Source organism: Armigeres subalbatus, chromosome 1, assembly GCF_024139115.2.
Source record: "Armigeres subalbatus isolate Guangzhou_Male chromosome 1, GZ_Asu_2, whole genome shotgun sequence".
Classification (NCBI taxonomy): Eukaryota; Metazoa; Arthropoda; class Insecta; order Diptera; family Culicidae; genus Armigeres; species Armigeres subalbatus.
Window position 1 is genome coordinate 285962187 of NC_085139.1, and position 14792 is coordinate 285976978.

At 38.6% G+C, this 14792-nt stretch overlaps 2 protein-coding genes and 1 long non-coding RNA gene across 5 annotated transcripts; 2 read left to right on the top strand and 1 right to left on the bottom strand.

Moving 5' to 3' along the window:
- Nucleotides 1-2843: 2843 nt before the first annotated feature.
- Nucleotides 2844-3601, top strand: LOC134207670 (phosphomevalonate kinase). Its single transcript, XM_062683457.1, has 2 exons — nucleotides 2844-3056; nucleotides 3121-3601. Exons 1-2 carry the CDS (start codon nucleotides 2866-2868, stop codon nucleotides 3587-3589), a joined length of 660 nt encoding a protein of 219 aa, XP_062539441.1. The 5' UTR covers nucleotides 2844-2865; the 3' UTR covers nucleotides 3590-3601.
- Nucleotides 3602-3652: 51 nt separating this feature from the next.
- LOC134207669 (E3 ubiquitin-protein ligase Hakai) lies at nucleotides 3653-5177 on the bottom strand. Of its 2 annotated transcripts, none has more exons than XM_062683455.1 (3): nucleotides 4592-5177; nucleotides 4002-4531; nucleotides 3653-3945 (listed from the first exon to the last, which is right to left on the bottom strand). In XM_062683455.1, exons 1-3 carry the CDS (start codon nucleotides 4978-4980, stop codon nucleotides 3803-3805), a joined length of 1062 nt encoding a protein of 353 aa, XP_062539439.1. In that variant the 5' UTR covers nucleotides 4981-5177; the 3' UTR covers nucleotides 3653-3802. The 2 variants fall into 2 exon arrangements, with proteins under 2 accessions (XP_062539439.1, XP_062539440.1); XM_062683456.1 differs by having other exon boundaries at nucleotides 4008-4531; nucleotides 4592-5175.
- A 6747-nt stretch (nucleotides 5178-11924) lies between these two features.
- On the top strand, nucleotides 11925-14132 carry LOC134207671 (uncharacterized). 2 transcript variants are annotated; one of them, XR_009978402.1, is made up of 4 exons: nucleotides 11925-13162; nucleotides 13236-13347; nucleotides 13430-13579; nucleotides 13671-14132. It is a non-coding gene; the product is annotated as an uncharacterized LOC134207671 (long non-coding RNA). The 2 variants fall into 2 exon arrangements; XR_009978401.1 differs by having other exon boundaries at nucleotides 11928-13347.
- The last annotated feature ends 660 nt before the right edge of the window (nucleotides 14133-14792 follow it).

The window sequence follows — 14792 nt, forward strand, 5'->3', positions numbered from 1 at the left end:
GTCTCTTCAGTTGCTCCGTCTCTTCACGGTCTCGATCTTCCTGCTGGCGCTTTTTCCTCCGGAAAATCGAGTTTTGTCTGTTCCGCGCCTGTTTATATCGTGCCTCGTTTGCTCTCGTGCGGTGTTGCAGCAATCTCGCCCATGCTGCATTCTTCTCTTCCACTAACGGCTCACATTCGCCGTCATACCAGTCGTTTCTCTGATCCGGGGGCACCGTGCCAAGTGCAGCGGTTGCGGTGCTACCAATGGCGGATCGAATATCTCTCCAGCCATCTTCAAGAGACGCTGCGCCTAGCTGCTCTTCCGTTGGGAGTGCCACTTCCAGCTGCTGCGCGTATTCTTGGGCTAGTCTACCGTCTTGTAGCCGCCCAATGTTAAGCCGCGACGTCCGACTTCGACGCGTGTTGTACACCGTCGAGAGTTTTGAGCGCAGGCATACTGCAACGAGGTAGTGGTCGGATTCAATATTCGCACTGCGGTAAGTGTGGACGTTCGTGATGTCGGAGAAGAATTTACCGTCGATTAGAACGTGGTCGATTTGGTTTTCCGTTTCTTGGTTAGGTGATCTCCATGTGGCCTTGTGGATATTTTTGCGGGGAAAGAAGGTGCTTCGGACTACCATTCCGCGGAAAGCTGCGAAGTTTATGCATCGTTGGCCGTTGTCATTCGATACGGTGTGCAGACTATCCGGTCCGATGACCGGTCTATACATTTCCTCCCTTCCTACCTGTGCGTTCATGTCACCGATGACGATTTTGACGTCCCGCAGTGGGCATCCATCGTATGACTGCTCCAGCTGTGCGTAGAACGCTTCTTTCTCGTCGTCGGATCTCCCTTCGTGTGGGCAGTGCACGTTGATGATGCTATAGTTGAAGAAACGGCCTTTAATCCTCAGCTTGCACATCCTTGCGTTGATTGGCTGCCACTCAATCACGCGTTGGCGCATCTTACCCAGCACTATGAAGCCGGTTCCCAGCTCGTTGGTGGTGCCACAGCTTCGGTAGAAGGTAGCCGTTCGATGCCCGCTTTTCCACACTTTCTGCTCTGTCCAGCAAATCTCCTGCAGCGCCACGACGTCGAAGTTGCGGGGATATAATTCATCGTAGATCATCCTGTCGCAACCTGCGAAACCTAGCGACTTGCAATTCCATGTTCCAAGCTTCCAATCGTGATCCTGTATTCGTCGCCTAGTTCTTTTCCGATTATATCGAGTCGCATTATCTCTTATATTGTTCGTAATGATTGGTTTTCTAGGCGGCTTATTGGACCTGCGCAAACCTCCTGTCTCGTCGGAGGGCCGTCGTGTCAGGGCTGTTTAGCGTCCCACCTAACACCAGGACTTGAGCTACATAGTGCTTTCACTTAATTGAAAATTTGAAAAATACGAATGAAACACTGATGGGGAAACCAGCGAGTTTGGTCTATTTTGCTCCAGATTCAAACTAGAATAGTGTTCGAAAATTTGCAATAAAACTGAATCATTGCTGATTTTACTCTCAAATCAGCAGTGATTTAAATCAGTTTGAATATGAATCTGAAACATTATTTTTTCCAGCAGCTTTTCTAGATTCATCCAGCCAACTGTAAAACAATTAGAACTGGTATAGTAGTTGTATTTTCTGCAGATTTGAACCACAAATGAATCACGAGATTCAAATATTTTTCAATTATTTTGGTATATTAATGCGTCATTTTATCTACGGATCAATCTACTTTGCAATTACGAGTTTGTTCTATTTATTTTGCTCCAGATTCAAACTAGAATAGTGGTCGAAAATTTAAAATGAAACTGAATCACCTACTGGTTTCACTCTTAGAGCTTTTGAACATGAATAATGAATGTGTCAGATTCAATAAGCCATTTCACGAGACAGATTCAAACAGCTGATCGAAATTTTGAGTGAAGGGCTCGGTCTTTGTTTTGGTAAATTTGCATGCAAACCATCATCATTTCGTCATCATCATCATCATTTCATTCCATTTTCGCAAATGTTCCTTGTAAAATGTAAATATTAGTGTTAGGTCTCCTGTCATTTGAGCTTTTTATCAAATGGCTTATACCGGGAAGTCGAAGCTCCGGTGCGACATCTGGAAAAAGTTTCGAGAATGCGTGACGATGTTGGAAAATTATCACGGAATATACAGAAAACAAAATTTAAAATGCTTTTTAACAGTTCAGAACAATATTAAATTGAAAACTGTTTGGTATGCGGGATAAGACTTTTAGTAATCTTTACAATAAACATATAAATTTGACTTTTTTTTTGCATAGGTGCTTATTTAATAGCTTATATTTGTAATTTGTAATTTTATTCATTCAGTTTTACTATCAAAACTGGAATATTTTTTAAATAACATTTTTTCTATTTTTTTTGGTCGTAATTTAAATTTAATTTCTTATATGTACCTACTTCGCCATGCTAAATTTCAGTGATGTCACTCATGTTTGTATGTATTTATTTATATAGAGATGAGTGACGTTGAGCGCTCGCACACTAATGTGCAATTCGTCATGTGTAAAAACATGTTTGTTTTCCTTCTGCTCATAACCTCAAAAATGATCGGGTCATCACAATGGTTTCAAAAGAGTCAAAAAATATTTGGAAATATACTCATTTTTACCCAATCTTTGCTGAGTTGCACCATCTGAGAGTGTTTGTTTTCCTTTTATCGCCACTCACACATTTGGACGTGAGAATCTCAATGCATTAGGGTCTCGCCGACATTTCTCACCAACACGAACGCAGGTTCGTGGTTGCAAACAATCCCATTTGATTTTGCCGTGTCAGCTGCTCGTGGTTGCAAACAAACCGAGTAAAAGTGTGAGTGAAGCGTGCGTGTACGTACACGATCGCTGAAAGCCTAATGGCAGCTTCGACTTTGTCAAATCAAAATGACAGCCCCGAACAATTTGAATCATTATTGCTTATTTCGCTCATAAAAGTAAAACAAGTTCCACACACCATGGCCACATCCGACATTCCGCTAGTGGTTCTCCTGATCTCCGGTAAACGGAAGTGCGGTAAAGATTTCCTAACTGAACGTCTTCTACAAAGGTGAGCTTCGATCAAGTCATTTGAATCCCCAAAAAAATAAAACACTACATGTCATATCCCTCAGATTGACCACCGAGAGAGCGCAGGTCATCCGCATTTCGGAGCCGATCAAGCGAAGCTGGGCCGAAACCAGTGGGCTGGATCTGGAGAAACTGCTGGGAGATAGCCCATACAAAGAGCAATACCGCAAAGAGATGATCGAGTGGAGCGATCGGAAACGAGCCGAAGACTACGGATGCTTTTGCCGGCAGGCTTGCTCGAATCTTTCGAAGGAAATCTGCATCGTAAGCGATATCCGTAGGAAAACGGACGTGAGATTTTTCAGGGAACAATTTGGCCAGCGAGTAAAAAGTGTGCGAATTGTAGCTGACGATGCGACTAGAATGCAACGAGGGTGGGCCTTTCGGGAAGGGGTGGACAACGTGCAATCCGAATGCGATTTGGACGAGTTCACAGAATGGGACCTGGTGGTTACGAATGACAGTGGGACAGATGTGGAAGAGATTCTGAAGACAATTGAAGCATTGTTATGAAAGATGGAGACAATAAATCTCATACTGGTTTTGGTGATATCTTTCTATAGTAATAAGTACATATTATATTTGGGATTTGAAATAGATTACATTTATTTAAAAAATTATTTATTTTTTGCAATGTCATTATACTTACTTCATAAATAATCAAATAAATGATTGTTGATTCTGCTGCGAAAGAAAGTGCATTCGGGGAATTTTCTGTCGACGAACCTATCGGTAATATTGCGACGATTGTTGTCCCCATCCGGAAGAGCCGGTCGAGTGTTGGGGTGATGATTGTTGAGTATAGCTGGACCGACCGGTGAGATGCGCAGTTTGTGGGCTGATTGCCATGTTGTGAATCAACTGCGTGGCTGCAAGAAAAAAAGGATCGATCGGTTTGGTTTTAGAATATGCTAAATTAACTAACATTTACCACTAGATGATCCGTAACCGCTTGTGACATAATTCAACGGCAAAGGACCCTGTCCTCCACCAGCAGTCCTCGGGGAATTCATCTGATCGCATGAGTTCTTTCGAGCCGGAGAACTTGCAATCTTGGCGTCAATAATCTGCTGAGTTTGAGACGTTTGTGACTGCGGGACCACTGGCGGAGGCACCGGCTGTGGCGGATTGGTCACATGTCTATGGTTTATATGCGCCTGCAAATCTCTCTGCGAAAGATACGTCCTACGACAACCGGTACTCCCGTAACGAGTTCCTCCGTGAGTGCACATGAAGACCGTGCCCAAACCGGTCTGCTCAACACGAACTGCCTTCTCTTTGCAGCGAGGACATATCTTAAGATTTTCAGAACGGGCACACTTCAAGCAGAAAACATGCTTGCACGGAATCATTCGTCCGTAGATGAGAATCGGTTTGTCACATTGATCGCAAATGTAGATCATCGGATTCAAAACCTTCTCTCCAATCAGGTTAACCTTATGATCCCAATTTAATCTACAAAAAAAAATAACTATTGAATCCTTATTACAAAATAAAAGTTATTTTCATATTTACCTCAACATTGGTTCCGGTGGCCCCCTCGAAATGGTCGTGAACGTAGGAGCCTCCAGCTGGGAAATGTCTGCTTCCATGTCGATCACAATCGCTGCACTACCAGTGGTAGGCTCATCCATTGCATCTTTCTCCACCGACGGTTCTTTGATCGCTTCCGACTCGGCCAACGTTCCCTTCGGTAAGGAACCACTCTCAGCCTGTGGCTCATCGGTGGCATCCTTCTCATGATCAGGTGATCCGACATCCTCCTCCTCGTCGGACGATATCACTCGGGAAGCTTTCTTTCCCCGACCTCGACCGCGGCCACGACCCCTACCCCGGGCACCTCCGCGGGATCCACGACCCCGACCCCGGCCTTTGCCTTTCGTGACGCTCTCGTCCAGATCCATTGCTTCAGAGGATCGATTAGACGTAAATACTTACTGTAGACCACCTCCAAACAATTGTATTTTCCACCTTTACCGATTACTCTCAACACTTTATGGATGTTAGATGAATAAATTATGGTAAATTGATTTACAGTCTTTTCTACCAATTTTGTTGGCGTAAACACAAAATGAGCGAACATGGAGGCATCGCTCCCGCAGTCCGTGATCGACAAATTTCTTTCTTTCTTTCTTTCTCTCTTTTGGCGCAGACCTATCGGTCCATTTCAGCCAAGTCTTGTTTTGCGGGTGACAACATCGCATGTCATTTATGAAAACGAAACGGGAATATTGAAGTTTGACAGTACTCTCATTTCAGTGTCGGGTAGTGTCAAATGTAATGTCACGGTTTAAGTTTGTTTATCAAAATTTCGCGGATTAGCTAGTTTCAAACACTAATTTTAGTTTCTCTTAAGAATTCGGCAATCTGTTTAATTTTTTCTGGTTTGTTTTCAGCTAGAATAGGAGTAATATCATCTATTTGTTGTAATATTGGAAATTTCAGTCTAATTGTTTGGAATTTAGGGCAGTGGTGAAGGATATGTGTCAAGGTTTCAGTTTCATTGCATTCGTCGCACCTGTCTGAGCTAATTAGATTCCAGTTGTATAGTCTATCTTTTGTAGCTGTATGTCCTGCTCTAATTCTGGATATAATTACTGTTAGATCTGTTGATAAATTAATATTATCGAACCATGGTTTTTGAATTACTGTAGACATTATTAAAAGTGTTGTTTTCCTTTATCTAATGATATTGTTTTGTATTTTTGATCCCAAATGCAGTAGGTTTCTTTTTTAATGTTTAATAGTAAGTCACCTTTGTCAACTTTAAATCCTCTATATTCGTTTTACTAGCACCTAATTTAGCAGCCAAGGCTGCCCTATCATTTCCTAATAATCCTATGTGTCCCGGTATCCATTGTAGAATAATCTGTTTGTCGTATAATAGTGCTTTATGTATTATTTCATTGACTAAATAATTTTCACCTGCTTTAACGTTTTTAGTAATTTTGTGGCACTTTTCGAGTCTGTTAATATTACTGGAGATTGAATGTTACTTTGAGAAATGTATTCAATTGCTTTTAGAATTGCTGCAAGCTCCGCATTCATGATCGTGAACTGTGTCCTAAGCCTACCACTATAAAGAGATTTTTTCTTGACTGTCATAGATCCGTAGCCTGTTCTATCTTGTGATTTTGATCCATCTGTATAAATAAGATATTTATCTGGGTAGCTTGTCTTAATTAACTCTATTACCATTTGTTTTTGTACGTTATTTGTTAGATTCTTTTTAGTTAAGTTTTTGATTTCTGTATTGACTATTAAGTTTTTGGCTGGCAAAGTGAAAATGGGTTTTGCTAATTGTAGTAAATGGAAGTTATTTATGTTTGCTATTGTTTCTAAATAAGAACTATGTTTGTGTATTTCTTCAGTATGGATAGATTCAATAAGGAAGGGTACTATGGGGCTATTATTGTGATACAAATTTTGGTTATTTCCTTGATAGCTAAATATTCTGCTCTATCTTTTAGGGGTAGTTCTCCTGTTTCAGCTAGAATTACATGGTTCGGGGTTGATTTCAAGTATCGCATTGACGTTCTTATGTAAAGGTGGTGGACAGTTTCTAATTTAGTAAAAGAGGTTTTGGATGTTCCTGCTGAAAGTGTTAGACCGTAATCTAAATGGGGTTGTACAATTGTTTTACCAATTTTAAGTGCTGTTTGAGGGTGGGCTCCATTTTTTTTCTTTGTTATCATTTTCAGTATGTTTATCTTTCTTCTAGCTTTTGTGACGCTGTTTTCAACTTGCTTATTGAAATTTAATCTATGGTCTATGAAAATTCCAAGGAATTTGTGGAAAGGGTTTACTTCTATTTGAGTGTTTTGTATAGTGATACTGGTTATGGGGTGAAATTTATTTGTGAATATCACTGTGGCACATTTTTCTGAGTTTATTATCATTCCTAGTTCATTCAATGCGTTTACTGTATGATTTAAAAAGTTGTTCATTTTATCTACTGCTTCTGCTATTGTTTTGGCTATGATAACTGCTGTAAAATCATCTGCGAATTGAAAAAACATTCTGTCTTTTCTAGCTAATTTATGTATTTGCGTGGTATAAATGTTAAACAGAATGGGGGACAATGGACAGCCTTGAGGCAATCCTTTGTTAGTTGTTCTAATTATCTCTGTACCGTTTGCTAGTTTTAAAATTATTTTCCTCTTTTTTAGATATTGATAAATCCAATTGCTTATTTCTGGGGGTGTGTTTATGTCATTTAGAATTTCTATCAATTTTTCAATATTTACATTGTCGAACGCTTTTGTTAAATCTAGAAAAGTTGCTAATACTATTTCATTTTCTCTTTTAGCTTGTTTAATGTGTGAGACAAGAGTATTTACACAGTTAACTGCTGATATTTTTTGTTTAAATCCAAAGGAATAGGGTGGCAAAAGATTTTCTCTATTTAAAAAATTTGATAAGTGTTTTTTAACTGTAAAATTGAGAAGTTTTAGTAAAACGCTTAATAACGAAATTGGTCGATAAGATTCTGCTTTAGAGGGGTCCTTGTTATGCTTTAGTATAGGAACTATTTTATCTCTCTCCAATCATTAGGTATGTCTCCTGTTCTTAATACTAAATTTAACATATCAACTATTTTAATAAGGATTGGTGGATTTAATTTTTAAGAATCTGGAAGGAAAGACCATCGTTTCCTGGGGCAGATGAATCTTTTTTAGAGTGTATAGTTTTAATTAAATCTGAAAGGGAAATGTTTGGAATTGATTCAGCTGTGTTTGTTGTATGAGTGATTTCATTTTCTATTTCTGGGAAGTTAATATCAATAAATTTTAATGCTATTGTTTTATCATTTAGTAAGTAAATATTATTTTTGGATGTGTATCCGCCTCCTATTCTTTTAACAATGTTCCATAGTTCTTTGCATCCCATATCTGGATTTATTGAGTCAATTAATTTATTCCAATCATTTCTTGAGGCTTTCCTTATTAGTTGTTTTAGTTTCGCTTTGGCTTTTTTAAATTGTATTAAATTTTCTTGTGTTAGGTTTCTAAAGTATTGGATTAGCAGATTATTTTTTAATTCTAGTTGATCAGCAATTTCTTTATTCCACCATGATTTTGGAGTTCTGTTACTATTTCTATGATATTTATTTTTTTCTATTTTTTCTTTTATTGCTGGAAGAATGTCATGTTGGTCTATAATAGTGTCTACGTCTATCTGGTTTATCATTTCTATAGCTTTTGTTTTATTGATGCATTCGATTTTGTAATTAAAATTTTTGGCTGTGTTAAGTATTTCGAAAGTTATAATTCTGTGATTGCTCATTATTTCATCGAAGTGTATGGTCCATTCTATTCTATGTGCTATGTCAGACGTAGCAAAAGTTAAGTCTATGGTTGATGGGGAGGTGTTGGGGGATTTTATTAAAGTTGGGGAACCATCATTCATGTTAATGAGATTAGTGTTTTCTAAAAGGTGTTCAAGTAGTTCTCCTCTAGGGCAATTACTTTGGTTAGGATTCCAAGTACGACTATGGGCATTGAAATCACCTGCAAAAATTGTTGGAAGTTTTAGTTGGTCGATTATGTCTATTATTTTTTAAAGGATCTTTTATGTTTTGATTTCTGATTGGAGGTGGAGGGATGTAAATTGGAAATAATTAGTATAGGGTATTCAGTATTTAGTGTTTTAATTGCTATTGTTTCTAATGGGCTTAGATCTGGCAATGCAACTTCTTTGAATGTAATTTCATTTCGAACTAAAATACCGACTCCTCCGTATCCATTTTGCCTACATTGTTTAACAGAATTGAATCCGGGGATTTTACATTCTTCGTTTGATTTGATCCAAATTTCTTGTAAGAGTGCAATGTCTATTTTGTTTACATTAAGGAAGTTTTTAAGAGATTTACGGGTATCTAATGGGCGAATACTGGTTATATTGTGTTGTACAAACTTTAGATTCCTGAAACTCCCCATGAAGTTTTTGATTGGGTGGGATTAGAATTGACTGTCATTACTTCCGCTTCTATGATCGATTTGATTTGGTCACTTATGTTTATTAACAAAATGTCTGAGTCAATTGTGTCCTTACTATTTCTGGATTTTTCTGCGTGTTTGAGGATGGTTTTTTGAATAGCTGTAATTTTGTTGAGGATAGATGGAACGTCTACCTGTGTTTCTTGTGGATGTTTGTTTTGGCTGCCAGACCTATTTCGTGTTCTAGAAACCTGTCTTGCTGGTCTATTGTCTGATTGAGTAGTTTGTAGTCTTGTTTTTGGTCGTGTATTGTGATCGTTCGTTATGATCGGTGGAAAATCTGTTAGTGAGTCCAGTCTGTTTTGTACTTGATTCGGTTTTGGAAACTTGTTCGCTGCTTCCATGAAAGTCAGTCTTTCGTTCGCCATGACGTAACGAATTTTGTCCTGACGTATTCTTTCCGGGCAATTTCTGTCTGTTACTTTGTGCATTTGTTTGCAGTGAATACAGCTGGTGGGGTTGGAACAATCCTGACCGCCATGTTCTTGTCCGCAGTTTTCGCATCGTTCATTCCTACTTTTGCAAGCTTTTTGTCTGTGTCCATACCTCCAACATTTGTTGCACATCTTAATGGGAAAGATGTACGCTTCAACAATCGCTGGAACACCATAGATCGAGACGTTTTCTGGAAGTTCCTGTCCTGTTACGTAGACTTTCACTGTGTATGTTGGTATTAGGATTTGGTCCTTCATCCTGTTGATCCGTTCCACTTTGATGATCTTCTTCTTTCCTCCTGTTTGGATGTTGTTTAGAATCTCGGTTTCGGTGAGCGATGGGGGGACATTCCTAATAATCCCTATCGATTCCTTCAGCATGTTGGGTACATACACCTTGTATTTAAACTCCTCCGACAGAAGCTTGGAATTAAGCAAGTCTTCTGCCTCTCTCGGTCGATTGAATGTGATTCGGTACCGTCCTTGTCCAGCAAATTTCAGTTCTTTATAGTTTTTGATGCCGATGTTGTGTAGTATTTTGCGATTTCCATTGTATGAACCGGTTTGACATCTTGGCTTTCCCTTTCGATGAAGAAAACTGTGTGTGTCGTATTTTTGGTCCAGTCATTCCTTGTTGAATTTTTGTTCGTGTTTACCTCTTTCTTTTGATTTTTCCTTTTGTCTTGTCCGTTGTTGTTAGTATTGCCTGTGTCAGTCTCGTCTGTCAAGTCAACATTCATTTTGTCTGTCATTTTGCCTGCTGCGTTTTCTTTTTTTTGTGTCATCTCCTTACCCTTATCTATCTTGTACGTTTTGGCCTTCTGAGTTTCAATAATTTCTTCTAGCTTCCTTCGTACCCCATGTCTTATGCCTTCATTTATTCCAGACTTACCTGGGGATGAGTTCAGTTTACCACATCCCGATCCTCAAACCCCCTGAAATCGTTTTCATCCGCACTCATGCACTGAAACTTAACCTATATTTACACCACTTTCATAAAATCTTAACCTAACCTATTCTAGCTGATAGTAATATATTTTTTGGATTTTCGAATTCAAAGATTAGATAAAATTAATGGAACCTTAAAAAATAAAAGTAGAATCGAACTTAAACTATGACTATTTACACATGAGAATAACCTTCACTTTCAATCGAGAAAATGTAAAACTTTTTTTCGCTCAAAACCGCGTGGACGCGAACAAGCTAAAACAAGACCAGCTTTCCACTTTCCGATGTTGCTTCTTTGAACGTTGGCGCGAGAGTGATCGACAAATTTAATCAAACTGTCATTTGAAGCTGTCAAAATACCAAGCACGTTTGTTTCTGAAGGGCTAAAAGACACACTGGGAAAAACTATTGTGTTTCCAGTTGAAAACCGAAGTGAGCTCTCGCGACGATTGAGTTTTCCTTATTTCCTGATGTCGCAACTGCATCGCGACTAGTGCGCATCTATGCCACCGCCGTGCGCCATGATGCGCACTAGTCGCGACGTAGTTGCGACAAAGGAAACGGAGAAAACTCGATTGTCGCGAGAGCTCACTTCGGTTTTCAACTGGAAGTACAATAGAAATGTTGTTATCAATCAGCTCCGAAAAGCTTCAAAAGACCTTTTCACGAGACGTTTAGCTAAAAAGAGCCGCGCACTTAGGATACGTTTGCGTTGCGTTTGACAGTTTTCCCATGGGAAATGTGTCAAACGCAAACGTATCATATGTGCGGGGCTCTTACAGTTGCTGCATAATCATTTACCATTTAATATAACATGGACATGGGTGGCTCAAATTAGTATGAGAAAAACTTTATTCAATTTTTTTGATGGGCCATATAGATATCTTCCCGCGGTTTTCAGCATAACATTCTGTATTTAATTCTACAAGAACTGAATAAGTAGCATGGTTCTTGATCGTAAATAGTGCCGACCAACTGCAAATCACTGTTTTTGGATGTTTCTGCATACATTTTTCCATATAAACTTTCAACGAGTTTAGCACCGCCCAAACGTTGACCGATTTGGCTGAAATTTTATCCAGAGCATCAGGGCATCAAATAGAACCGAATAAGAGAGCGGCCTATCAACAAATTTGAAAAAGTATTTTTGAGCCACCCATTGGACATATGTAGTTGATATCGTTACCCATTACCATTTAAGCTCTTAACATAATACAGTCGGGATTCGCTGTTTGGGATTTCAATACTTGGGTCACTTTTTAGTTGGCTCTCCGCTGGTCAAGTCGAAACACACGTGTTCAAATGGCTGTCAGTTGGCCCAACTAAAAAAACGAATTCGTTAGTTGGGTCCAGATCGTACATACACATCTATGGTCAATCAATTACCTCTACCTTAAGGTGATTATACAATCAAACCATGTGGTGAATTTTAAATTCACCACACGGTTTTCTACTCCTATTATCAAAAGTTCAAATCTAGCCGTACAATGTTGAAATTAAAGACGATTGTTTAGCATAAGTAAGCAAACGATCTACGGATGTTATCCTCATAGGCGTTGTGGTTCTCTCAATTTGTGCTCTTGAAAAATTACTAGAAAAAGCACGTGGTTTAAAAGATGGCCGATTCGTGGCTTTGTTGTATAATCACCTTAATCAATGAGGTTTAGACCACGTTCAGATTTGTGATATAGCTACTTGATATAGAGGATCTTGACATGAGACATCATACGAATTATTTGCAGTGAAAATTATATTTGCGAACGTTGATGCCAAGCTACTCTATATCAAGTGATATAGCTTGTAGTCTAGAAGGCACATTACGGTCTACGAACCGTATTCAATATAATACAGTCCCGATTTGCTGATTGGGCCACATCCAATCCTCGACCCAACTAACGAAATCGGTTTTTTAGTTGGGTCAACTGACAGCCATTTGAATACGTGCATTTCGACTTGAACAACACAAAAATGATGCCCAGTGTTTACATTGCATTTTGACGTATAATTGCTTTTTAGTTGGGTCATGGCCCAACCAGCGAATCCCGACTGTGCTAAAAAAATCTTTACGCCAAAAATGTATGAAGAAAATTGTTTTTCTTAGCTTACACTGATAAAAATATACACGTTTAATTCATGTGTTTCGGAATATGGATGATTTCAATCGGCTTACACCATCAACTCTAGTGGATTTCACATCGCTGAGATGTTCTTCCCACACGCAGTTCAAATGCCAATGTTTATGTCGTATTCCATACTTGTTACACCACGAATTGATGTGCATACCAATGGATACTCAAAACAAATACAAATATGACCCATGTGTTTCAAAATGTATCAATTTCAATTCCACCTACACCATGAAATCTAATGCATTTCATATCACTGAGATGTTCTTCACAAACTCAGTTCAAATGACAATGTTTATAACCAATTCCATACTTGATACACCACGATCTCATATATTTATCTAACAAATGTTATGAATTGATTCAAACAAACTTGAGTAGGCATTCGAACCATCTAATTGTGTCACTCTTTCGAAGAGAAAGCACATGTTTCGAATAAACTAACTTGTTTTCAGCTGATATTTTGTAGTAATTTAATGTTTTGCTAAATTGTGGTTAAAAACAAAAAAAAAATTTGAATTAAGTCGAGACACTGTAGACAACGAAATACATATTGGTTACGGTGGTTGAATTTGATGGGTTAGTATTAAATTATAAATGACAATATGTAAAGCCATTTAACTAAAAATATCCAAATTACATTCCTTTAAAGAATAATATAGGTACTTGACTCTTTATGAAAAAGTCTTTATATTCAGCATATGCCTATCTGGTAGCCCATAGGGAGAAATATCGGATTAGAAAATGTGTTCCTATTGACAGAGGTAAGTTAATTCCACTTTCTCCATGAAACATATTTTTAAAATCGTGCTTATGAAAAATATTCTCCTTTCCGTATATGAACAGCCCGAGTTCTGCAAGGAGAGTACACCAATATCGCAGCAATCCAACAAATCACAATCCAACAATTTTTATCAGAGGACTCGACATCTCGGAACATCGAACAATTCAATGGTCAGAAGCTCTCCGATACAATAACCACCATCTTATTACCAGGTAAGTTATCAATGAAACACTACTTTGAAAATGCCATACTTCTATTACGTCAATAACAAATATATTCCTTCCCTTAACATTCGTGTAACAGAATGCCTCATCAAAACGCGTAATTCCTTCGAAGAGACATGCATACCGGCAAGCTGGAATCAACATATCATGGCCAGCACATACTTCTTGACGTTGTGGATGACAATGGAATCGGTCGTAAGACAGTAATGAAGCTTTTTGGTCCACTGAAGATGAAGACAGCAAGGATCTGTTCGAGTGTCGGGTGTAAATACGACAATGACACCTGCTGCTATACAACCAAATGATTCAACTTTATTAATTAGGAACTTTATTTAGCGATGTCGAAGACATTTTATCTTGCATTTTATACATTTGTACAAAATTTGTTTTTATTTCATTTCATCCGTCCGGAATTCGATTTACGTTAGAGAATTGAAAACCAATGAAAGATTGTTTTTTTATATACCTCCACCGTTGATTCGTTGGAAGTTATAGCAAAACAATGCTTTTTGAATTGGGTTTCGATCCGATGACGAAAATCGGACTCAAGCGGAAATACATTCCTGTGTCATTGTAAACATATGAAAGAAAACACGAAATACATTCATTAACAAATAAAATTCAACACGATTATACAACAAATTCATTTAGAAAACAAACGAACATGTCAAGCTATTCAATCCAAATCGATTTGTTTTACACGTTAATACCGTGTGGATGGTTCATGAACGGATGATGAGTTTTGATTGAGCGAAGTCGTAAGTTTTACACATGACATTGATTTGTTTTGACAATTTGCGCAAATGTATGTGTAAAACACACGGTCCTCTTGTGTATTTTTTTTATAGTGCAACATTCCTAACAACCCGTTGCTCATACAGTCCACTCTACAAAACTGTAGCCACTATGGTCAAAACGTTATCAGACTACAGTACGATTAATTACCAGTACCATTATCATTATGGTTCAACGTGGTTCAACGAATAGGTACATGGAACGTTTTAATCATAGCCCAGCAGGGTAAATTGGCACAACTTGCCAATGAGGCGCGCCGCATGAAGCTTGAGATCCTGGGACTGAGTTAAGTCCGTTGGTCAAACTTTGGAGAACACAGAACGCCGTCGGGACAAGTTCTGCTATACTCTGGTTTACGAGGTGAACACGCTCCCCGGCATCGCGGACTTGGCTTCCTACTAAGCGC